The 25,874-nt window shown below is 52.9% G+C and overlaps 1 protein-coding gene across 1 annotated transcript in view; it reads left to right on the forward strand.

Moving 5' to 3' along the window:
• The window catches only part of SND1 (staphylococcal nuclease and tudor domain containing 1), a 457,273-nt gene that overhangs the window by 417,301 nt on the left and 14,098 nt on the right, over positions 1–25,874 (forward strand). The window contains exon 17 of the mRNA XM_059711713.1: positions 22,092–22,280. Coding sequence (XP_059567696.1) covers positions 22,092–22,280 — 189 coding nt within the window. The remainder of the gene's footprint in view (positions 1–22,091; positions 22,281–25,874) is intronic.

Here is a 25,874-nt window from a genome sequence, read left to right on the forward strand (position 1 = left end):
TAAAAATTTTGCAAATGTATTTTGGGTCGGATGCGACCAGATGAAATAAGTGTGTTGCAGACGGCGGAGAAGGATCTCTTTAGACGGTCTCATTAGATAGGTAATTACAGGGTTTTAATGCTTTCAAATTGACAGGGACAAATTTTGGCCAAGGTTGTATGTGTGTAGACCATTTGGGGCTGTGAGAAGCTCAGTTACCCTGTGCCTAGGCCAGGGGTGGGCAAACTTTTTGACTCGAGGGCCACAATGGGTTCTTAAACTAGACCAGAGGGCCGGAACAAAAGCATGGATGGAGTGTTTGTGTGAATATAAATTCAAAGTAAACATCATTACATAAAAGGGTACGGTCTTTTTTTTTTTTTTTTTTTTTTTTAGTTTTATTCATTTCGTAGTTTGCCCACGGCTGGCCTAGGCAGTAAGCCAGCTAGCTGTTTCCCTTTCCTCTCCCTAAAGCCTCTTTGATGCCATACAAGCCTATACCTGAATCTTCAGAAGACCCTCTCTAACCCTCAGCCACTCCAGCTCTTCCATTTCTCCAGGCTGCTAGCTCTTAAGTAAAGAACTCGACCCTGTTGCCCGCCTCAGACTGTGCCAGGTAATTCTCTCCCTCTTGCCTGCCCTCCCATCAGGGGTCTGAGTGACTCACAGGTTTCAAAAATGTGACAGGGGGCCAGTCACTGTGGAAGGTGATATTTTTCTGCCACTAGCTAGAAGGATGTGGAACACAAAATTGATCAAAAGACAGAAGTGGATGTCTGGATGGTGGAGGGAAGAGGCCAGCCCGGAGAAGAGGGTAGAGCATAGCAAGCTGAGAAAAATGAGTTGGGGGTGGGGGTGTAAAACCAGCAAGCAGAGGATGGAGATCCCGGATGAGTGGGAGACTAGGGAGAAGCAGAGTTTGGGAGTGGCTGTTTCTTTTGTGGGTCCTCAGAGGGCCTTTCCAGCTTGGGAAGGACTGTCTGGTACTTTCTGATACTATGCCCCTGGGGGTGTGCCTGGGGGACCAGCCCCCTGATTGGGCCACCTGGCCCCAGGCGGTCCGACATCAGCAAGCTGAATCCTTCCCCGCCCCAGGCCTGTGGGGTGGAGCAGCCATAGCTTTATTGCCCACGTACAGGAGCTGCTCTGCAATAAAAGAAAATAAGCCAAGGCAGATGGAATGGCTGGTACAGGGCGTGGGCTCCCAGAGAGCTGCGCCGCCGCTGCCCGTCTCCCTGTGCCACCGGTCACCGTTAAGGCTGCTGTCAGTACGTCATCTTCGGTCCCCTGGGCCTCCTCGCAGGGGTTGAGCGAGTGGCCCACGTGGTGGTCAGTTGTAGCAGCAGCGCATACACAGGCATCTTTGCTCAGTGCTCCGCAGGCCACAGGCCCCGGGGCCTTCCACAGCCCTCTAGGGACAGGGAATGACATGAGAGGTGATACCACCTCCTGAAGCAAACGGGGGGCGGACATGAGTTCGCCCCAGGACTACCTCAAGACAAGCCTTTATAATGTAAGCTCTGCTCTTCTATACCTGGGGGGACGCGCCTGTCACACAGAAGGAGCTGGAAGAGGTGGAGTCTGGACCTGTCAGTGTCCAGAGAGAAGTGGAGGGAGGCACAAGCAGCTGTCTGACTGCCTCCCAAGGCCCCCGACCCACACATACACTTTTCTGCACAGCAGATATTTATGCCTTGCGTGGAGGTTGGCATTAGCTGGGTTCCAAGTCGCCAATAATTTTCGTTTTGTCAGGCGGTATGTCTGGCCCTTTGACCAGAGAGCTTTTAAATTCTTCCTCTTTGGCCTTCTTTCTTCACCCCCTCCCCCTGGCTCCTCCATCCCCAGCTTGATCCAGACTCGTCTATTAGCCTCAGCTTTCCCCGCACACGCGGCATTAAATCTTTCCTGCCTGCCTCACGACCTACATCATTTCCCAAGCTCACCTCCGCCCATGAATGCTTAATTTAAAACTTCTGCTGCCGCTCAGCAATTTGTAATTCTGAGGTCTGTTTCAACACAGGAAACAAAATGGACTGATGAATGTAGTCAGAAAGGTGAGCAGAAAACCATACACATAGTATCTCTGTGATGTGGGGAAAGGCTTTCTTAACTATTTTAGTTTAATAAGATGAACTTCTGCAGTGTTGAGTTATTCTAATAGGATGGATATCTGCCTGATCTGTGGCCGGCAAGATGGTTATGAGTTTTAAATATCCTCATTTCCACAGTGATAAATTCTCTGGGCTTTCCAATAATAAACTTGGTTTTCAGTTAGGGAAGCCGGAAGGATGTAGTTTTGGTGAGAGGATTAAAAAGGCAGATCCCAAACGGGGTTGGGAGGCAGGAAGGTGGGCTGGGTTCTCGGCCTTTCCACGGCCTGTGCCCCTCCCGTGGGAGCTCTCCACAGTTTCCCAGGTTCTTGCCATCTCAGTGTGGCTGATGTGTCTGCCTCTGGGATCTGAAGGTGCCCTGGAGCGCCGGAGTTTTGAACTTCAAAGGCTGGAGCCCCTCTCTGGGCGTTGGCTGTAGCATCCCTCCGCAGAGTCCAGGGAGGCAGGGACAGAACAAGGTGGGAATGGCAAAATCTGCTGGCCTCATGCCAAGGGGACGCCCTAGCCTGACCAGGGCCCTGTGTGGGCCCAAGAGAAGGGGTTGGAGCTGGTGGCTTTCCCAGGCAGTCCGGGTGATAAGGTCCTGGGGCTGGGTTCACGCTGAGCAGCCAACAGAGAATAGATGCAATGAGCCCCAGAGGGTAATGAGCCCAGAACACTGCTAACTGGAGTGCTCAGCGAGGGATCATTGGGGAAGCCAGCTCAGGCACATCTGTGCGGAGGGGAATCGCAGCTTTCTTGATGGCTTCCTTTATACCAACACATCACCTCGTGGCCCAAAAGTAGAGCAGCCAGGGCCAGGAGGAAGACAGATGCCTCCCCCAGGGCCACTTCCTGTCCTCTCAGCATGCCTCATGCCTCAGTCCCAGCCCCTAATGGCCTCCCACTCCCTGGGTCAGAGCTGCAGAGAATTCGTAGACATCTGGGAGTGTGATTCTCCGGATGTCAGCAAATCGTTCTGCCAAACTGTTAGTGACAAGACCTAGTCTCTGCAAGTAGGCAGGACTGTGTTCAAATTCCTGCTTCTCTATTCACTAAATGACCTCACCGAGCTTCCTTTCCTTATCAATAAAGGGAGACTAAAAATAAACACTAAACAAAATGCATGTGAAGGTTAACAGGCCATATGCGGTCTGTGAACCTAATTCAGTGTGTGGCACCCAGCAGGTACTCAGTAAATGTGAATTCCCCTCCCTCTTCCCTATAATAGGAACTATCGGTCTTTCCTTGAGATGTGGAAATGGAAACTGCAGAGCCTTCTTACGTGCAGTGTTTGTGATCCACGGTGCGCTTGGCTGTCGGACTAAACCTGTGTTCAGGGCAATAGCAGTCAGGTGGCAGGCCTTCAGAGCAGGTTGTTGTCCCAGATACGGTGTGTCAGGGACTGTGTTTGGATCAGTAATAAAAGGTAGAAAGGCCTTGTTTCTTTGAGATTATCTTCCTTTTATGTTCTTTGAATCAAACATTTTTAAAAGCAAAGACAAATCAATACATAAGTGCCAGTGATTAGCAGCTGGGTTTTCTTTTCATTCAATTCATTTAACAAACATGTATTGACCTTTTACTGTGCGTTAGGCACCCTGCTGGGAGTTGGGACCACAAAGTCAAGAAAGTCAAGTTTTCTACCATCAAGGAGCTGGTAGGCTCAAGAGCTATCAACAACTAGAGTGTAGGGGATAGGTGCTCTGAACTCTGAGGATTCTCTCGGAGCACAACCTGGGATTGAGAAAAGACTTCCTGGCCTGGCTGGTGTGGTTCAGTGGTTGAACGTCGGCCCATGAACCAGGATTCCCAATCAGTGCGCATGCCCAAGTTACAGGCTCGCCCAGTAGGGGGCGTGCAGGAGGTAGCCGATTGATGTTTCTCTCTCTGTCCTTCTCCCTTGCTCTCTCTAAAATCAATAAAAATATATTTTGAAAAAGAAAAGACTTCCTGGAAGAAGTACTTCTTGGGCCGAGTTTTTAAGGATGAGTAGGCAGCAGCCAAGTCAAGGGCAGGAGGACCTATGCTCCAGAGAGAGATACCAACAGATCGCTCAGTCTGCCCAGTGGAAGAGTCCATGTGGTTAGTGTGGGAGGGAGAGGGGGTAGTAGGAAATGAGACTAGAGAAAGAGCCACGTCCCTCTAGGGATGAAGCTCTGCCATTGCCAGTGGTCAGGCCAGGCTGGTCAGGCTCAACATCTCCAGTTCAGACCCTCTTCTTTCTCAAAGCAAAGTTCCCAGGTGGTTCTAGAAGCTGCATAGGCCTTGCCAAGGCTAGAACCAAGCAAGCTGGACTGTATATTGACCAAAGGCCTATCCTTTTTCCTTAAAAGAGCCAGAGTTTGGTCACTCTGTGACCTAGGTATACTCAAAATATGTTTTTGTTCTCACTGTATGTGCTTATCGCAGTAAGAAGAGCCAGCATTTAATGAATGCTGTTGTGTGCCAGATGTTCTGAGAGCTTTATGTATAATAACTCATTTAAACCTGACATTTTCCTTCTAAGGGAGGTATTCAGTTTTGTTACTCCCATGTCACAGTTTGAAGAAACTGAAGAATAGACTTAAAATAACTCGCTCAGGGTTACTAAAATGGCAGAAGCTGAATTTGAACCCAGGTAGTATGGCTCCAGCGCTGTCACTGGTGACCACTGCGCAGTTCTGCTAATGAATGCAGTCCCCCAGATCAGGAGAAAATGCTGGAATCAAGGCCGGTGGATAAAGGTAGGACTAGACACACAGTATTTTGCCCGTCTTTTATGCAGGGAAGGAATGAAAACTCGGGCTACTGACCAAGCTCCATAAAGGCTGGGCCGTCAGCCTTTCTCCTCTTTCCGACTCCTGTCTCCCTCTGTGCATCTCACTCTTATCAGCATGCTCCATTGATAAGCTATCACTGTGACTTTTTATTTCTTCCCACTCCTGCCTCCCAACCATCATCATTTTAACAGGATTTTTGTGCATCTTGTTTAGGGTCTTATCTATCATTCTTTCCTTCCTGCCTTCTTGAGAATGTAGAGTCTACCCCGTGATTCATCTGTCGCAGATCTGTTTGGAAAGGGGACCGGCCTCTGACTTGTCTTATCACTCTGTCCTTCAAGGTCAGCCCTCTGGACCTTTTAGCTACTTGCACCTCCTCTGAGCCTCTGCTCGCTCCTGCATTCATTTTCTCTCTCTCTCTCTCTCTCTCTCTCTCTCTCTCTCTCTCTCTCTCTCTCTCTCTCTCCTGAACTCAGCCCTTTATATCCTAAAATTCTCTCCTTGTTTCTGCTCCTGCCCTCCCAGTCATGCATTATTTCCAGAACATGGTCCAAGTCATTCCATATCTTAGATATGTTTGCCTTGCCCCTGACCTGTGATGTCCCACCAGCCATGAATGCCTGGTCCCTCCCCAAGGAGTCCAGCCCTCAGAGTTGCTCTCTCCTTTGAACCCTCCAGTACTTGTCTGTACTGCCACTCGGTGGCATGCGTTTTACATGGCATTTTGTCACCAGTTGGCATGATGTGGTTTCATCATGTCTTCTCAACTCAATTAAGTTGTTTTTTTCTTCATTTGGATCTATTACAATGCCTAAAGCAAGCTTTTCTACTTAATAGATGCCAAATAACTAGGTCTCCTTACATATTCTGATGATTTTTCTACATTTCAGTTCTTTCAGCATTTGTCTTCCCATCTTGAAGAATCCTAATCATTTTTTTTATTTTCTCAGCTCTTTAATCAGCTCCACTGGGCATCCCTGTCCTCTCGCCCTGCTGTATCTTTCCAGAGATGCAAGGCTGAGCACAAAGATCTCCCCTTGCAGGGCACACGCTACTCTATTATAACTTGAACCTGCATTTTTTTTGCCGCCTGCCTGGCCTTGGAAGCTGTCTTTGTTAGGGAAGCTCTGGATAGCAAGCAGGAATATAGCCGTCTGGAAGGTGCTGCCCAGAAACAAAAGAGCCCTGCCAAGCACAGTCTCGCCCAGGAGCCCAGGCTCAGCCTTCCAGTGCTGCCTAGAATCCTGCAGCTGGTGCATAGGCTGCGGGACTGGGGTGTGGAATCAAAGAAATAAGCAAACAGCCTCATTTGGAGGGCGTAGCTTAAACAGAGTGGATTCGTTGATTGAGGACAAGACATGAGCACTAAGATGTGGAGTTCTCTGTTAGGAATAATGAATCGGGAGGCTTCCTGCAGGATAAAATGGTGTGGAGTCGCCCCTTACAAATAGCTTCCCACCTTCTCGTTCTGCACTCCTGGGCAGCAGCAACCTGAGGGGTGCTCAGCACTCCTCTCCTGGCAACTGAGCAGACGTGTCTGAGTGGGCTCTGCCACCTGCGCCTCCCTTGACAGAGCAGGGCCGCTGCTTGTCTGGCTTTTACAACCGTGATGCACAGTCGTCACCTCGGGGACTGGCAGGGCTACAGGAAGGGAGTTGGTGCTCACACACCCAGCACGTCAGCTGGACCAGAGGGTCCTTGAAGGGACTTAGAGGAAATAAGGTTGGCGAGATGGGTGTATCAGCACCATGTCGTATACTTTCTCTTTGAGGAGACAGAAGATGCTGAGAATCTTTTCTTAGCCCTTCTTTTTCCTCCTGTCCTCCCTGCGGCGCCCCTGTGAGTACCTGCTTAACAGAGAGGACAGGCTGGCCTTTTCCTTCCTTTTTGCTGCCTCTGCCCTTCCCAGGCTGGATTTCCTCCCACGGGCTCCAGGCAGCAGCTCAGGAGCAGCAGGCAATTGAGAGCACCTCCGAATAGCATTAAATTAAATCAAATTGCTTAAATGGTATTTACACTGCATGGTGGGGTGAGGGCAGGAGTCTCAAAGGTTTTTGCACAGGGCACAGTGGCAGGAAGTTTATGGTGGGGGAGCTGTAGTTGCAGCCAAGCTGGCCTCTGTCAGAAGAGCCTTAAACAGGCGGCCAGGCTTAGGCAAGGGTCAGGCTCATGTTCTTCCTCCAGAGTCGAAAGGACTCTTAATTGTGGCTTCTGGGAAATCTTAGCCAGAGACCCTGAGCATCTCATTTCCTATCACCATTTCAGAACATGCCACCTTGGGGGAGCACTCCCCACGTGGAGCAGAGGGCAGGTGTCCGTGGATTTCCGCTTATTGCAACCAAATTGGAAGGTGGAACAGGGCAGATAAGGCCACCTGGTCCCATTTGGGGGAACACAGGACAGCTACTCTCCGCCTAGAACAGGGCAAAACCAGCCTGCTCCAATAGTAGGGTTGAGGGGCTGGCTACCCACTGGCTCCTGGGGCCTTGTTAAGCGGAATTGTATTTGGGACATTTGGTTGAAACGGGAATGAGAGAAATAATTGTGATTAATGGAACCCTGGCCCCTGTCAAGGGGATGGGCAGAGAGAGTTGCATCAACAACCAAGCTGCTGACCCATCTACATAATGTCCTTTCCTACCACTAATATTTCTCCCTCTTTTGCCTGTGATCTCACTCTAGTGACTTTGAGAACTTTCATGAGGTGGTTACCCACATCCCTGTACCATCAGGAGCCCGTGCCGTGGGCAGTGGGTCAAGTGGAGGAAGAAGAGGGCATGTGGTCCCAGTGCTGGCCCATACCCATTGCTGCTTGCCTTTCTCCAGGCAGACAGCTGGGGCCTCCTGCAGAGCGAAGTGGGGCAGGGCTGCTGACCGTGACCCCGCAGGACCTGGGTACTAACTCCCGCCCTACTTGGGGAGTGTGGAGGGCTTATGGCATATGGCAGCTTCACTCTGACAGTGTAAGCAATGCCATATTTTAAAATATTTTTTATTGACTTCTGGAGAGAGAGAGAAACATCATTGTGAGAACAAAGCATCTACTGGCTGCCTGCTGCACACTGCCTAACCAGGATCAAGCCCGAAACTCAGGCATGTGCCCTGACCAGGAATCGAACTGGCAGTCTTTTGGTACACAGGATGACATTCAACCAACTGAGCCACACCCGCCAGGGCAATGCCATATTTTAATTGTCATTAGTAATAAAAAAAACCCACAAGACCTTGACCCAGGCCAGTCTAGCCTCAGGTGTGCTGCATTCATCCCAATTTCGGCTCTGCATGCTCAGACCTTTATAATGGTGGCCTGAGAGATCACTGGCCCTGCAGATCACATGGAGCAAACCTCCAGTTTTTCCCAAGCGGCAGGAGGGTGAGCACACACAGCCCCCACCCACTCACATCGCTAGAACTCAGACTGTTGCAGGGGCCCTGCACCATCTCCAAGGGCTCTTTATGTTCCTTACTGTGTTCGCACAGGTTTGTAACAGCGTTTGGGAGTGTGCATCAGGCATGAGCAGAGTCCCCCGTGGGACTCTGTGGGGGAGAGAGAAGCTTGCTTTCCTCTACTCTCCTAGGTTCTTTCAGCTGGTCTAGCAATTAAATCTGTGTACGTGAGACAGATTAGATTAACAAGAGAAATAACAAACTTAATTACATACGGGAATTCCACATACACGAGAGAGCCCGAGACCCCACGTCCATGTGAAGTCAGAGACAAGGTAAAGTGAGGTATATATGGCAGTCCAAGCTAAGGAGGAGGTAAGACATCTTGCAGCTTCTAAGGCAGTGGTTCTCAACCCTCTGGCCCTTTAAATACAGTTCCTCATGTTGTGACCCAACCATAAAATTATTTTCCTTGCTACTTCATAACTGTCATGTTGCTACTGTTATGAATTGTAATGTAAATATCTGATATGCAGGATGGTCTTAGGCAACCCCTGTGAAAGGGTCATTCGACCGCCAAAGGGGTCGCCACCCACAGGTTGAGAACCGCTGCTCTAAGGGGAGGAAGGTCACTCACAAGATGATAAGGGCAGATGTTTAGTAATTAAATGTTTGCCCTGCCCTATAGATCAGTCATAAAAAGTTATCTCTGGTGATAACTCTAATTATGGGCAAGACCTCCAGTTTAAATTCTTTAATGGAGAGGTAAAAGTTTCTGCGGGCCTGCAGGGTCTTGACTGCCTTCAGCTCAAAAAAATTCACATACCCAAGCAGCACATCTTAGGCCTGTTCTGAACCCCTTTATCCCCCAATGCCCAGATCTCCTCTCCACTGGACCTAAGAGAGCAACTCTGCAGTGGAGTGAGAGGAGAGGGGGTGAGTCTGCCGGTGGCTTGTCCCGGGATGTGGAGAGGCAGGTTTGCTGGCAGTCTACAACATCGCCGTCGTGTGGGTCAGAAAAGGGCACCCTGTCTGGAGTCAAGCACAGCATGCACAGTGCACAGCTTGGGGAGGAGAGCAGGCCCATGCCAGGCTTCCTGCTTCACAAGTGAAGGCAGGGTGGCGGGAAAGAAGGGTGTGTGTGAGTACCCGGTGTGGGTTTAATAAGAGGACCCCAGAGGAGATGCTGGGCTGATGGTGAGAGGTGGGGCGTCCCCTCTGGTGACAGTGCTCATCATCGTCTCGCTGCCTTCAGTGTATCATGCAGTTACTCTGACGTTAATTGGGAGGGATGGGCTTTCCATGTTTACGTGTTAAAATTTTTTGCTGTTTCTTATCTTTAGTAAGACATGTAAATTGGCTGGTCCCTAGCTGCAGGGGTAGAATTTTCATTTGTTCAAGTTCTTCTCTCTGATGCCATTTTGTGGCCTCAACAGGGATTGGTGTCTATGTCCTTTTTGCCAAGAGACAGGTGATAGTGAAAGAGAAAAAGGATCTCCGGGCCCCTCTTCCCCAACATAGGACATTCTTGCCCCTTTCTGACTCTTTCGAGTGGCCCCTATGGCTGAAACCCAGTTTTGAGAACTCTGAAGTGACTAAACCAGGAGTTGGCCTCCCAGTCTGAGCCCCAGATTCCCTCAAACTCAACAGCAATTGCCTTTCCTAAGAGGTTTCCCTATTCTAGAAGGAGACCTTCCAGCACCGGGATGTGACTTGTAGGTTAAGGCTTTCGCAGCCCTGTGCCCAGATGTTCCCACAGGTGACTGGCCTGGCCGGCACGCCTAGCCCCTGGCTGGGAGGAGTTAGCACTTGACAGTGGTCTGGGGCCTGTCCTGGCCGAGGGGTGGGGGCCAGGAGGTGGTGGATGTGTAGGAGACCAGAGAGAGGCATTCACAGCTGCTGGCTGCACTCACGCCTGTATAAATAGAGGAATCCATCCTCGCACCAGATATGTTCAGCAGAGGCAAAGCCAACTGCAGGGCAGCCCCTTCTGCCCATGATGCCTGGTGCCTCCGTCATCTGTGCTGGCTGCACTGATGGAGACTGGTTTCTGCCCCTCTAGGCTCCTAAGAGCCAGCCTGCTCTGGCATGGGCAACTGTGGGACAGCCTTGTCCCTTAGAGGTGACACCTCGAAACAGGCCCTCTCCAGTCACTTGGGTGCCACGGGATTTCCCCAAAGACAGTTTTCTGTCCCAGGAACTTTCCTTCTCCAAGTTCACTGCCAGTGATCGGGAAAATCAAGGACCTTTTACTTTTTACCATCAACTGACTGTCTGCCATGTACCATCAGTAAGGTACCATTAATAAATGCCATTATAATAATACTAGAGGCCTGGTGCACAAAAATTTGTGCACTCGGGGTTGGGAGAGGAGGTCCCTCAGCCTGGCCTGTGCCCTCTCACAGTCTGGGACCCATTAGGAGATAAGGACCTGCTGGTTTAGGCCTGCTCCCGGGTGGCAGAGGGCAGGCCTAATCCTAGGTGTAACCCCTGGTCGGGCTCAGAGCAGGGCCCATTGGGGAGTTGGGGCCCCGCCTCCTGTCATGCACAGAGCAGGGCGGATTGGGAGGTTGCCATGCCACCCTCAGTCATGCTCAGGGTAGGGCCGATTGGGGGGTTGGGGCACCACCCCCTGTCACACTCAAGGCAGGGTCCATAGGGAGGTTGCAGCGCCACTCCTGTCATGCACAGAGCAGGGCCGATCAGAGGGTTGGGGCTCCGCACCCTGTCACACTGATCCCGGTGCTGGGAAGCCTCGCTGCTCTGCTGATCCCAGGGCCAGGACGCCTCTCGGCTCCCCTGATCCCTGGCCCGGAGGCCTCTCGGCTCCGCTGATCACCGGGCCAGGAGGCCTCTGGACTCCGCTGATCACCGGAGCTGGGGGGCCTCTCGGCTGATCACAGGGGCCGGGGGGCCTCTGGACTCCACTGATCACCGGGGCTGGGGGGCCTCTCGGCTGATCACAGGGGCCGGGGGGCCTCTGGGCTCCGCTGATCACCGGGGCCGGGGGGCCTCTGGACTCCGCTGATCACCGGGGCCGGGGGGCCTCTCGGCTCCGCTCATCACCGGGGCGGGAGGCCTCTCGGCTCCGCTCATCACCGGGGCCGGGAGGCCTCTCGGCTCCGCTGATCACCGGGGCCGGGAGGCCTCTCGGCTCCGCTCATCACCGGGGCGGGAGGCCTCTCGGCTCCGCTCATCACCGGGGCCGGGAGGCCTCTCGGCTCCGCCATCTTGGCTGACAGTTAATTTGCATATCTCGCTGATTAGCCAATGAAAAAGGTATCGGTTGTACGCCAATTACCATTTTTCTCTTTTATTAGTATAGGATAATTAAAAGTGGTATAAGCAAAGTGCTTGGGGGAAGCATTACCTGCATAAATAAGGGAATGGTTCAAGTGAATTCACATCTGTGCAGAATCTTATTGAAAGATTGGATGGAGATTTAAAGGCAATGCAGTAGGAAGGAGCATTCTAGCCAAAGGAAATGACATGCACAGAGGCCTGGGACAATGCGTTATGTGTGTGGAGCTGGAGGTGGTTTGGCAGAACTAGAGCAAAATACTGAGGACCAAACTGATAGAAAGTGAGACCAGGAAGAACCCAGTTATAAGGATCTTATGCGCTACTGTGCTGAGGAATTGGAACTTCAGCAGAGAACAAGGAAAGGATTTCCATAGAAGAGAAGGGGATCAGATTTGGATTTTTTAGAAAGTAACCACATCATATATTGAGCACTTACTATATGTCAGATTCTTCTTAAGTGTGGAGCTTAATCAGTCATTTTTTTTTTCCTTCAATAAACCCTTTGAGGTGATTACCATTATGCACATTTGACAAATAGGGAAATCGCAGACCCAGAGAGATTAAATAACCCACTCATCGAAGTAAGTAGTAGAGCAAGATTTAACCAGGTGGTCTGGCCTCAGGGCCTGTGTGAACATTGTGAAGAGGCCTTTGGAAGAGGCAAGGCTGGTGGCAGGGGTGCCAGAGTTACCCAAAGCTGGGGCCTGAACTCCTCAGGGCGTGCACTGAGGATAAAGACGAGGGGAAGAATTCAAGAGACATTTATGAAGTACATCGGTGACCTGGAGATTGACTGTGAATGTCAAAGGAATCAAGGATGATTCCTAAGCTTCTCAAGCTACCACTTGGGATAAAAAATGCAGGTGGAATAGCAGATTTTATAGTGAGAAAAGTAGAGAGACATGTTATATTTGAAATTTATCTGGTGGAGTAGAATTCTGAAGAGAGGTTTGGACTGGAAATAGAAGTTGTGGTGTCATTTATCTCAGAGAGCTGTGAAATATAGGGACTGTCTACAGCTTAAAATGACCCCCTGGAGAATATCCATATTCAAGGGGCACGTTATTGGGAAGGAATTCACAACTAAAACTAAGAGCAAAGAGAAAAAGTCAAGATTGGGAATCACAGAGGCCTAAAAAGAAAGTTTCAAAATGGAAATTGGGTGCTTAGCTTTGCCAGACCATTCAAAAGGTCAAAAATAATGAAATCTGAGAAGAAATTATTAAAATGGCAATTAAGAGGTCTTGGGTGACCTTTGACGTGGCAGTTACATTGGAATATCAAGGGCGGCGACCGGCGCAGTGGATGGAGACGTGAGAGGGAGGTGGGCAGAATACTCAGAGTAAAGAGGAAAAGGTCAGCTGGGCGGGATGTGAAGTCAGACCAAGGTTTCTAGGGTATTTGTCAAAAGGGGTGGACGCTGGTGGAAGAGGAAATTGGTGGGGTGATAATAGAAGTTCTCTCTCTCATCACTGATACAAGTAGGTGCCCGAGGAAGCAAAAGAGGGTGTCATCTAGAGCCAGGTGAGTGGTAGAGGGGAAGTAGGTATGGATGCCAGCATTAAGTGCTTTTTAAAGGCAGACTGTGGGTCTCCATAGAAACCCACGCGATTCAGATAAAGAAGCCAGAGGGTGGAGTCGGCAGTGCCGCATGCACCGGTCCCAGAGTGGGCCTTGGGGTCGGGGAGACACACGGGCCTGCGGAGGGGAAAACTGGCATTCCAACCTCACATGCCTGAGCACGCTTGGTCTTTCAGACCAGGTCAGAGATTTGATAACCTCATGCAGTTACTCCATAGGTCACACACTGATTTCTCCTGACAAAAACGGCCATCTTGTCACCCTCGCTCAGCCCCTACAGGGCCCCGGGACAGCCGGAAGCTCTGGGAGAACGCCCTGCAGCTGACCCCCTGGCCTAAGCTGCGGGGCTGGCTAAGAATGCTGTCTGGGCGCACATGACGGAAAGCCGTCTCACTGCTCTTTTTGGCTAGGCCTTCTCTTCCCCACGTCAGCTAGGGAACATGAGGGGCCCTGGGCAGCTGTGCTCCGCGTTCAGAAGGGAGTCCAGAAACCCTGTGGGAAAGGACGCCAACAGTGGTGCCTGGACAGGGGCTGGGGCAGAATGAGGGCTCCCACCTCAGGGCGGAGAGGGTTCATCTCCCTCCAGCCCCAGCTTTTCCTGGGAGACGAGCAGTCTGCTTCCTTATTGTCTGCACCAAAGGAACAGATTGCGTCACTTTGTAAACTGTGTTACCGCTGGCAAAGGCCGGAGTCAGCAGGTTTGCATTTCCCGGCAGGCTCAGGATGCTGATGCCTTGGCTGCCTCTCTGCCTCAGGCAGGACCAGAAGCTGGCCGCCTGTCATCCACTCCTCATCCCCGAGGGGAGGCGTTCACGGAGAGGCCCGGAGCCACCTGGCCACTCCTCGGGCCTTCCCCCAATTTCCCGGGCTGCTTTGCTCCTCTTGCCACTGCCAACCTGGGCCTGGTTTCCAGACGTTCCTAGGGCTTTGGCTGGGCCAGCACATGGATGTCAGAAAAGAGGTTTTCTGGAGAACGATCACCTATGTGGGTTGGACCTACGAGTCGTCTGGTCCGGAGGTGCTGCAGGACTAGAAGCAGAGGCGCTGGTGGGGACTGGTGCCCCGCTGCCCAGGGGCTCGGGGAAGATTGCCCTGTGCTGCCGTGTCTCCCCTGCCCACTCCCCACAGCCAGCTGCTGCCTGTGGGCCCGGGAGGCATTTCACAGGCACCGCCTCTCCAAGTTACATTATTAATTGCTTGATGTTGATGTTCATTGACTCTGAAAGACGTTGGTGTGCCTGCACGTGCCAGGAGTGCAGGGCCCGCGTTGGCTGTGTTAAGCTGCTACTTTATTAAGGTGAGGTGTCTCCTCGAGTTTGCAGCTCCACTGTGGCAGCACATTATAGCTTCATGCAGCATGGGGGGGAGCGGGGGGCCGGCTCCATGCTGTGGCTGCCGCTTTGTGGCAGGAGGGGAGTGTCGGTAACACTCTGGTTGCTCTGGATTGCTACGCACAATCTTGCAGAAAGCTCTGGGTGGGAGGCTTGGGTTGGGAAAAGGCTGGAGTGCCTTTTTACTCTCCATTTCCCACCCTCCCCTCTCTGCAAGGTCTCCTTGGCAATTGCCGTGTGGGGCACTCCCACTTGCCCTTCTCTCAGCTCCAGTCATGCTGGCATACCACCAGCACCCACACCCCAGCCTTAGAAAAGTCTGAGCAGAGAGAGCCTCGAAAACCCATTGACACAGGAAGAAACTGAGCCGGGAAAGCAAGTGACACTGAGCCCGGAAGGGGCAGAGCTGGTACCTAGGTCACGGTTCTGGCCCAAGGCTTTTTCTTTGCTCCTTGATGCCTTCTCCCCAGTCACGCTTCATTTCTATCTTGTTCTCAGTTCCAGGTTTCCTGCTGTTCTCCATGCTGATGGCTCTGGGGGTATTTAAAGCCAGGCTGTGCAGGACATCATGTGAAAAGGATGAAGGCTTCCATTTAGGAACCCTGTCATGGGGCCCCTAGCATCACCTCCCCAGGTGTAGTGAGTGCTCCTGCTCTGCCCCCTGGAGCAGCGGGCGCCAACCGGTGGTCCGCGGACCACTGGTAGTCCGTGAGGTCCTAGAGGATCTTACAGCTAGCAACCCCTCTCCCCGACAGGAAGTCTTCGTTTTCAGATGCCTCAGGGCAGGGATGTCCTGAGCTGCTGCTCCTGCCTACGCACCTGGCATTGCCTGTCCTGCCTGCGGCAGCCCACCTCCCTTGAGGCAGGAGCATTCCCCGCAGCTGTTTTCCAGGCATTCCACAGCCTCTCAAGCGATGGGGCTGGCGTGGGCTGTTGCTGGGTAATTTCCTGTGCTGCCTCACGCACTGTGCACAGAGGCAAGGCCAGTGCACTTAGGGATCTACCTCTCCAGCCTCCTGGAACATAAATAGGCAAGGTGGGTACACATGTGTGGGATCCTCCCCCCCCCCCCACCCCCCATTGCCAGGAATTCCCTCTGTGCTATGCCTCCTTTGGCTACCCTGAGTCACCACATGGAGCATGTCCCCCACCTCACCATGACCCCAAGACTACCTGTGACTTTCAGTTTTGTCCCAGACTTACAGCCACTAGGTCTGGAGGCTCCTGGAGCAGGAGAGGAAAAAACAACTAAATGATCCCCCAAGGCAGTCAGAATTTCCTTTGTGGTCTTATCGCTGAACTCTTAACTAACTCTCTCTCTCTCTCTCTCTCTCTCTCTCTCTCTCTGAACCTGAAGGCTGATTAACTAGGCAGGGCAGGACCAGCTGAGAGAGGCTCGTAGGCTCTATAAGAGCATAGCCTCTGCCTGGCTTTTACTTCTCTTCCTTCCTGCGCACCTCTCAGTAAACCCCAGCACCTTTCTGGCCTGCATGCACCCCAGGCAGAGCATGTGCCTCACTGCTTAGAGCGGAATGGCTTTGTCCCCACTGTCTGTCTGACTGAAATTCCTGAGTTGAGAAGCTGGACAGAATCTAAACAAGAGAAAGGAGGGGAACAGGCCCAGCTGGTGTTGCTCAGTGGTTGAGCATCAACCTATGAACCAGGAGGTCATGGTTTGATTCCCAGTCAGGGCACATGCCTGGGTTGCAGCTCGATCCCCAGTGTGGGGCGTGCAGGAGGCAGCCAATCGATGATTCTCTCTCATCATTGATGTTTCTATCACTCCCTCTCCCTTCTTCTCTGAAATCAATAAAAAAATATATTTTTTAAAGGAGGGGAACAATGTGGGAGGGATGGGGGACTAAGTATATTTTTCTGCAGGCCCAGGGCACTGCAGCTGCTGAGAAAGGGACTGTGGGAAACAACAAATTCATGGCCACCACCACCTTCCCTCCCTCATATGCTCCCAGCCATGGAGAGCTAGGGGCTGCCCAGTTCTCCTCTTTCCTCCTCCCCCTCACCCCTTCCTCACCCACCAGCAGCTCGGCTGGGTGGGCACTGAGGTGTGTATGTTGCCGGCCTTGGGAGCTCTTCCTCAGTAATTAAGAGACATGCAAATTAACAGCCTGTGCCGTTTGTATTAATTTGGTAAATAAGCCAGAACAGTTTCATTAGTGGCACATTAATGTGCTTGGGAGCAGGAGGACGTGTCCCATTGTGAGGCAGCAGGACCCGCTGGCTGCCCCGGCCCACAGACAGGCTGGGTCCGTTGTGTGCAGCTGGGCATGGCTGGCTGGGTGACAGCCCCGCTTTTGTCCCTGTAGTGGAGAAAGACCCCCTCGGCTAAGCAGAAAGGCATCGGTCACACATTGGCTCTTCCCATCAACCCCCACTCGCCTTACCTCCCACTCTGTATTTTGCATGGGGTCCCCAAGGTGTAAGAGCCCCAGAGCTTTTCGGGGGGCGGGGGAGAACACAGGGGTCTAGCTCAGCCAAGCAGGGTTGCTGCTGATGTAACCATTGAGGCTGCTGTCAGCTGGCAGCAGTTGAAGGGAGATGAAGCAGTTTATTACAGGAGCTTCTCTAAGGCACAGGGCCCGTTCTTTTTGCAGTAAGGAAGCAGGCTAGAGGAGGTCATGTGACTTGCCCAAAACTTCACGGCTAGAGGTAGGATTTGAACCCAAGTCTGTCTGACTTCCAGGATCTATGCTTTTCCTGCAAGCTCTTGGCCCGGTCAGTCCACCCAGGCCGAGGGGAGATTGCCGAGGATAGAACAAGCTTCGTTCCCCAGGAGCGCACAGTCTGGCTGGAGAGTGAAGACTTTTGGAAATGAAATAACTGCCCCTCCCAGGAAGTAATAATTGATGGTGAAGTGTTCGTGTGTCAAAGTGCTTAACTCTTCTAAGTGCTTAACTTATTTATAGTAGCTCGTAACACCCTTTGAGGGAGATACTATTGCAGTTCCAGTGTTATAGTAAGCAGGCACAAAGAAGTTGAGTGGCTCTCAACACGACCTACAGATGGTGGGTAGTCTGGCTTCCGAGTCTGCTCCAAACCTCTGTGCTGTGTACTGTCCCCTGAATGCCAAAGGGAGGGCGAGCCCATAGGTGTCAGAGAGTGCTTCGCTCTAGCCAGGGCTCAGGGAAGCCTTCACAGGGCTAGTTCAGGGTCGCAAAGTCCTACCCACTCCACCAGCATCACGAGCTAAAGGCAAGCCCTAGCCGATTTGGCTCAGAGGATAGAGCGTCAGCCTGCAGACTGAAGGTTCCCAGGTTCAGTTCCGCTCAAGGGCACATGCCTGAGTTGCGGACTTGATCCCCAATAGGGGGTGTGCAGAAGGCAGCCAATCAGTGATTCTCTCTCATCATTGATGTTTCTGTCTCCCTCTCTTTTCCTCTCTGATATCAATAAAAATATGTTTTTTTAAAAAAGAGCTAAAGGCAAGAGATGCTGGCACATGACTGGACCATCCAAGTGCACCGTGAGGCAGCATCACAGCATCCTTAAACACCTGGAGGTCAGGTCCGACCACCAGGCATCTAGGCTGCTCACTTCTGTCTTAACCAGACTTACCACCAAGGCACTTCCTCAGGGTGGTGCCCCCCCCCCTTCTCATCGTCCCTCTGGGCAGTCTTCTCCCCGCCACACCCCGCACCTCCTACACCAGCTCTGTGTTTTCCTAGCTCTCAGCTTCAGCATAAGCGTTGACGAGAAGACCCACCACCTGTCCCTTGCTGACATGCTATGTCCATGTATACACTTAACTCTGGTACCCTCAGGCCAGAGCCCACATATGTACACACCAAATGCCCACATGAATATGAAGCCCTCTGGCGACCCATGGTTGTCACCCAAGGCCTGAGCTCCCGATGGTACGGGCCATTGAAGGGGCCGCCCGAGAACATAAAAAATGTGAGTCTCTAAATTGAATGGAGTAGAGCTTGTACAGCATGGACCCAAATTTTTGGCTGTCAGTATCGGAGAGAAATATGATGAAGGATGAACACATCTACCTGGGCGTGCCCTGCTTCACCTTCTGCTTGCTCCCCTGTAGCTCTCCCTGAGCTCGAGAAGAGTTAAGACTTTGATCTTCAGACTGAATTCCACGTGGCCGTCCACACTGGGGCATGTCCAGAAAGATAGGCACGAGTGCAGGACTTGGCCAGAGAGGCCGGAAGCCAAGAGACTGGGAGCAGCAGGACCACTGCCCAGCCCCGTCTCTTCGCTGAGGCCAGCCCACCTATCCTGCGTGCCTTTGCTTGACTGAGAAAAGACCGTGGTTGTAGCAGCTGTAATAAAGGGGAAGCAGAGACTCAGGCGACAGCCTTATCTCCCTCTGTAACCCAAGATGGATTCAGTGGCAGGTAGTGCCCAAGGCTAGAGATTTCTTTCTCTGCGGCCCACCGGGCCCAGGGACCTGTCAAGCCCAAGTTAGTGCATCGATTGCAGGGTGAGCGGCGCTGTCAGTGCTCGCCCGCCAGAGAGCCTGCTGCTCCGCGGCAGCGTGGGCCCAGGTGTGGCTGCTGTTGCTTGGTTCTCCCTCTGATGTGAGCCCTTGAGAGGCCAGCCTCTGGTTTGTGGCCTCAGAGAGAGAGGTGTGAATTTGGGACTGCCACGTGGAGTGAGGTCTCAGTGTGGGCACCTTGTAGGAACAGAGGGAAGCTACCTGCCCGGTCGCCTCTGCCACCCATCTCTGCGGTTCTTGCACTCATTTCCAGCAATCCAACGCCAAGAGGAGTGAGGCGGGTCGCCATCAAGCTTCTTGTCACAATCACCCTGGCCCACCACAGGCTACTCGAGCAGCCATCCTCAGTTTTAGGGCAAGGACACTTGGCTCCTAACACAGCGGAAGGCAGGAAGTCAAACCTGGGAACTCTTATCAGCTTCGCTGCTTTTGGCTGGGCATAAGGAGGTATCTCATGAGCCCCCAAATACAAGGAGGGCAGTGGTTTAGTGGTGGAAGCCAGCATCCACACACACCGGACTCTACCTGTTATCTCATGACTTCCTAAACACAAGGCACACAGCCTCTCTTGTCTTCCTTCTGCCTCCCAAAATTCTGGGACCTGCTGCTTCTTGGCCTTGGCATGTTCGATAAAGCTTGGCAAATTAAGAAGGATAAGAGATGGTTTTTCCATGTATTTTTTTTAAACAGAGTTGGCATATAATATTATATTAGTTTCAGGTATACACATAGTAATTCAACATTTATATAGCTTATGAAATGACCACAATGAGTCTGGTAACCATCTGTCATCGTACAAAGTTATTGCTGTATTTTGTTATTGTTGTTAATCCTCACACAAGGATATTTTTTCCATTGATTTTTAGAGAGTAGAAGGCAGGGAGGGAAGGAGGAAGAGAGAAAGAGAAACATTGATGTGAGAGAGACACATCAATTGGTTGCCTCCCCCATGCACGAATCGAACCTACAGCCTCCCCTTGACCGGTAATGGAACCCACCACTCTTCAGTGTATAGGCCAGTGCTCTAACCATGTAGCAACAACGGCCACAGCAAAGTTATTACAATATTATTGACTATATTCTTTATGTTGTACATAACATCCCTGTGACTTATTTATTTTACAACTGGAAATTTGTGCCTCTTGATTTCTCATTTTGCCCATCCCTGTTTTAGTCTGGCAGCCTCTTCCTCTGCCTTTGGCCCTCTTACCGTAGGGGCACCCAGTGGCCTCGCAGCAGAGCTTCCCTGGGGCTCGTGTCCTGGGCATTTGCAGGTGGCAAAAGGCCCTTCAGGAAGCCCGTCACTCACCTCAATGAATTAGATGCCTTACCAGCTGGTGAGCTCTTGAGGCACCTGTTTTTATCAAAGCGCCATGTTGCCCACCTGCCCTTCTCCCCGACAAGTGCAGGTCCCCCAGTATGTTAGTTGCCAGAATTAGACAAGAGGAACATATTTTGACATCTGCAGGTATTAGATGCTGGTTCTCCCCGCTTCAGCCCCTCAGCAGGGTGGTGCAGGTGCTGGGTAGTCCCACCCTGGCTCTACCAGTGAGGTGCAAGGCCCCATGGTGTTGATCGTGGAGGGAGCTGGCATTACCTGGTGGGAAGCAAGGAGGGGGGGTGAGAGGTGTGACTGGAGGAAAGAGTGCTCCTGAAACAGGGCTATAGAAGAGGGAAGGAGGTGCTCTCAGCTCTGCCCTTACTAGCTGCACTTCCCTTCTCTGTGCCTCCTTTCCCCACCTACAGTATCAACTTGGGTTTGGATCTATACGTACAGCACCTTTTTCTGTAGCTCTGATAAACTCTGCACACCCTCTTCTGTACCACATCTCAATTTGGGGCACTGTTGAACTTGCATTTACCCTTGAAGGGTGACCTGTGGACCTCAAGCAGGAAGAGTGTGTCCAAGAATGGGAAAAGGCCAGGGTCCTTCCTCCCTGGCCCTGCCCCCTCTTTCCCTTCCACTGCCCTCTGCACATCCGTGCCATCTCGTCTCCTTCATCTACTCCAAAGGAGTCACATCCGCTGCCATCTCTCCCTGCTGAGGCAGAACCCACCAGGCAGGCGGCTGCTCCCCCACTTTGCCCCTCCAACCCTCTGCCCTAGGCTGCTGCCGCGGGCTCTGGCCCAGGCTTCAGAGAATTCTCAGGTGTTTAGACATTCATTTTATTGCTTAATCGAGCTTGAAGCCATTTAAATTAATACAAGTTTTTACATTTGGCAGCAAAGGCTTTTACAGTCCCTTTAAGCAGGGGAAGAAAATCAAAGAAGGACTATTTCCTGGGCCATTGCCTCCTTGAGGTGGGAGCAGATCCGCCACCACTATGGCCAAGACAGTGAGGCCACTGTCTCGCAGGAGCAGAGGCAGTTCTGGCTCTGGGGTCCTGGGTCTTACAGGGACGGGGGGCTTAAGAGGCCTGGCGCCTTGTGGGGATCTCTGGGGGTTCTGAAGCTCAGCGCCAGCACTCAGTTCAAGGTCTGGGCTTAAGGCAATTGCTCCTCCTCGGGGGGAACCTTCTGCTGGGGTTGGCCCGTAACTTTTCCTCGGTGTAGTGCACTTCCTGCCCACTTGTCCCATCCTTCCTGTCCTCGCCCGACTCTCATGCAGCCGTGTTTTCTTTATCTTTGTTAAATTAAGCATTAATTCATTCAGCTCTTCCAGAAAGAACACAGGCTCCCCGCTCCCCAGGGATTGCCCGCTCCCAGAGTCTGCCTCTCTTCCTAGCAGAGCTGGGGGAGGGAAGAGAAGAGTGGCATGTGCCCAGAGCTGACTGCTTCTGATCTCACTCCTGACCCCCAGCTACACACACACACACACAGCTAACAGGGACTGCCTTGCTTAAGCTAAGCAGTGGAGTTTACCCTATCAGCTCTCTGTCAAAGGAAGGGGAATTTTGAAGTTGCTTTGTCAGTGATGTATCTATCAAGGATGATTCTGGGGGGGTGAGAGGCTAAAAAGCATAGAGCCAACTCACAGAACCGAAGGGAAGGGTTCTCAGAGGGCGGCAGTGCAGGGGGCTCTCAGCACATCCTTTCCCTCTCCTAGCTTCAGCCGCTCCTATCTCGTGCAATGGACCTGGTGGCGGCCGCCCAGGGCCTGAGCACTGGGCCTCAGCGCCGCTCCCCCCCCCGCCCTGCACACGCAGGGCCACCCCCTGCACACTGACTCCATGCCCCTTCCTCTGTGCCCCAGGTGGAGGTGGAGGTGGAGAGCATGGACAAGGCCGGCAACTTCATCGGCTGGCTGCACATCGACGGCGCCAACCTGTCCGTCTTGCTGGTGGAGCACGCACTCTCCAAGGTCCACTTCACTGCGGAGCGCAGCTCCTACTACAAATCCCTGCTGTCTGCCGAGGAGGCCGCCAAGCAGAAGAAGGAGAAGGTACGGTGTGGGAGTGGGCGGGGGAGGGGGGCCCCTTGGCCCTGGCTCATACTTTCTCTCACCACCATTAACGCCATTGCCTTCCTACAACAGACAGAAGTGGTTCTGTCCTTCCCTAACTGAGTCACCCTGGTTGGTCTCAGACCCCATATCAGGAACCACATAAGAACCCAGGGCAAGGCGTCTCAGCCATAAGCCTGTTGCAGACCTGCTCAGGTGGGTCAGGGAGGTGACTTGGATCAATGTGAGAAACAACTGAGAGGAGCCCCTGGAGCAGGAGATGGGCGTTGCTCCTGCTCCTTCCCCATTCCTAGCCCTTCCCACAGCCCACATCCCAGTTCTCTTCACATTGCCCTGCAGGGAAGCCCATTTTGGAAGCAGCCCCAGGAGATGTATAAAGCTGTTAGGACAGCAGATTTACAGCCCATCAGTCTCTGCAGACAGTGCATAGAAGAGAGGGGGGTGGGGGCGGGAGGGGGTTGGAAAGCAGCTTTAGGAAACAAATGGACAATTAAGGAACCCAGTGGGTTTAGTGATGGGAGCTGGGCTTAGCACCACCTCCACCCCCTACCCCCAGCCCCAGCCCCAGCCCATTGCCACTAACTCACAGCCCAGCCCTGCTAATGGGATAAAGCAGCCGGCCACCAATGTGTCAGAGCTTCCCTGAGCTTGAGGAGGATTTCATGGGACGGCCATGCTGAGCCATAAATTTGTTCCAAGAATAATCGTTGCCTTCCCCATGGGGCTACCATCTGGCTTGCAAGTCGCCTCCCAGAGCCAAGGCCCAGTCACCGGCCAAAAGGAATGGGGGGCTTAGGGGCCCCATAGGCCCCTCATTCTCCTCCAGCCTGGAGCAGCCATCTCCTCAGCCAGTCTCTTCCTACCTTTCTTCCAAGAGCACACATCACTTCTCCCAGGCACTGGGCCTCGGGCCACCCTCCTGGATCTCTCTCTTTGCTTCCATCTCTGGGGATTGGGTGGGGGAGGGGGGTGGAATGTCGCCCAACAAGCTAGGACAAATGAAAGGGACTGTGCACACCTTGGGGGAGTGGGCCACCAGGAGGCCTCTAGGAGGTCTCCACCCTCCTCATCCCAGTTCCACTCACAGAAACCCTGTCTTCCTAGAGGGATGGGGAGCAGGCAGCCTCCGCTCCTACAGCTAAGTGCTCCCTCTTGGGTTTCCCGTTTATGACAGCTCAGCCTAAGGCTGCCACCCCCGTGTCCTCTGCCTGCTGCAGGGAGTGGAGGAGATTGGTGCTGGGCTTGTGTACAAAGGGCTGAACCTTCACTGAAGAGTTACCCCCTGGGGGGTCAGCATGGCAAGCACCAGCCTCTGGAGCCCAGATTCTGAAAGCGTCTTTGCTCCCCGGCTACTCAGCACATGGGCCTAGAACAGGGGTGGGCAAACTTTTTGACTCGAGGGCCACAGTGGGTTCTTAAACTGGACCGGAGGGCCGGAACAAAAGCATGGATGGAGTGTTTGTGTGAACTAATATAAATTCAAAGTAAACATCATTACATCAAAGGGTACGGTCTTTTTTTTTTTTTTTTAGTTTTATTCATTTCAAACAGGCCGGATCAGGCCCGCGGGCCGTAGTTTGCCCACGGCTGGCCTAGGAGCTACCTCTTCCGATCTAAGCAGCCCTGTAAGTGTAGAGGCCCCACAGGGACCCAGGAGAGGACAGAGCAGGGACTCTGGCCTGAGATGGAGAGGTGGGTCCCTTGCGAGGCGCATCGCTATGCACTACACATGGATTTTCCTGATAGAGCCCGTCATCTTGGCACTGGTGCCACAGGATGATGCTGAGGAGTAATTACCAGTGATTCATTACTTACGCAGGCTGCATGTTTTTATTCTGTCTAATTAAAATGTAGTGCACCACTCTCAGAGCGGGGCCTGCCTTTCTCCTGGGCCCTTCTCCTGCTCATCTCTTTCTCTTCAAGACTCCTGGGAACCTAGCGGGGCTTGCCTCTCCCTGGCGGCTGGTTCCCAGGAGCAGCGTGGGCAGAGCTTTGCAGCAGCCTTCAGGGTTGGCAGGGCGCAGATGCCTGCGCATCTGAGGTATCCCCAGGATCCCCAGTCTTCTCCGCTTGTGACCCCATGGTGGCTGCCTTGGCTGTTGAGAGACAGGCACCTGGGGTTCAGAGATCATGGCGGTAGCTGTGAGCTAACTGAGGAAAGGAAGTACTGAAAGGTTGTGTGAGACCAGGAGCATGCGGAAGTCTTCAGCGAGTGTGTTATGTGTGTGTGCGTTGTGAGTAGGTCTGTCTGGCTGCTGCTTTCCCAGCCACAAGAACTTAGCAGCCTCCCTGCCAGGCCTCATTCCTCCTCCGTGTGCACTTCGGACTTCTCTCCTAATAAGGAGGCTGATGCAGGATTTCCTCCTCCTCCTCCAGGGATTCTGGGCAGGTCTGAGGACCAAGGAGGGAGCCGCCCGTGGCAGCTGCATAGGCTGCTCCCTTTCTCCCCCCACTTGTGCCCTGGCAGGACCCTGGACAGGGTTGTTTGGCCACTGATCGACTTTTATTAAGCTTTGCTTCCCTACGGAGGGCTTGAAGGCCTCCACCACCCTGGCCCTGTGCCAGCTCCCCAGCCTCCTAAGCAGCAATACTCAGTAGGATTTAGAAAGGAAAGGATCCAGCCCGTGGCAGGTCAGTCCACATTGCCCTTCTCCTGCGGGGAAGAGGACCTGGGGCTCCCAGGGGGGGGAAGTGCAGGGAGGGGGCTCCAGGAGCAGTGAGGACAGGAGGAGAGACAGCCTCTGCTCCTGGCTGGCCTTGCCTGGGCCTGGCCAAGGGGGCTGCTTCCCTAGGGCGCCACAGCCACAGGACAACTAGGAGCCCCAGAATGTAGAGGGGACTTAAGCAGGACGGAACTGGTACGACAGAGCAGATGAGGAAGGAGGAGGGTGCTGCTCTCGCCCCTTTTCCATCTGGGTCTGTAGCCAGGGCCCTGGAGGAGTGACAGAGGGTCCCTGTCTCAGGACAGCTCCATCCTGGCCCCAGCCGTAGCATGAGAGCTGCCCCAACCTGACCAGAAACCTGGGGGCCTCTCCATATCCCGGGCCCTGACTCAGGCTTGTCTCTACCAAAGGCCAAGAGCAGTCACAGCTCCCAGACCTTCATCCCACCCAGCATTTGGGCCCTGAGGTCCCTCCCCAGCCCTTCCTTCTGCTACAAACCTGGGGCAGAGCCTTACGGCACTGACTGTATCTGTGTGCACAGTTACTGTTCCTGCCGGAAGGGGTCTTTGGGTTTTTCTTGTCAGGGATCTGAGCTATCAGAGGGCTCGGGGTGGTTGTGGGAAAATGGCACATGTCTGGCAGGTGTCTTGCCACTGTGTCTGTCCCCTCCCTGCCCCAGTTCTACAGAAGGGCAACGTAAGACAATATGGGCAAAATGAACCCATGTTTAAGGGTGGGGACATGGGCAGCCAAGCCTGTCCCCGCTGACTGACTCCTTCCACCAAGAAGCTTCCCTCCCGGCCAGGCTGCATTTACCAGCCTGCCGAGGGCCACTGGCAGCCCAGCCCCAGGGAATGGCTGGTTACCTCCATTCCCCACGGGAACGAGGGAACCTTCAGGGCTCTACTAT

Source organism: Myotis daubentonii, chromosome 10 (genome assembly GCF_963259705.1).
Source record: "Myotis daubentonii chromosome 10, mMyoDau2.1, whole genome shotgun sequence".
Taxonomy (NCBI): domain Eukaryota; kingdom Metazoa; phylum Chordata; class Mammalia; order Chiroptera; family Vespertilionidae; genus Myotis; species Myotis daubentonii.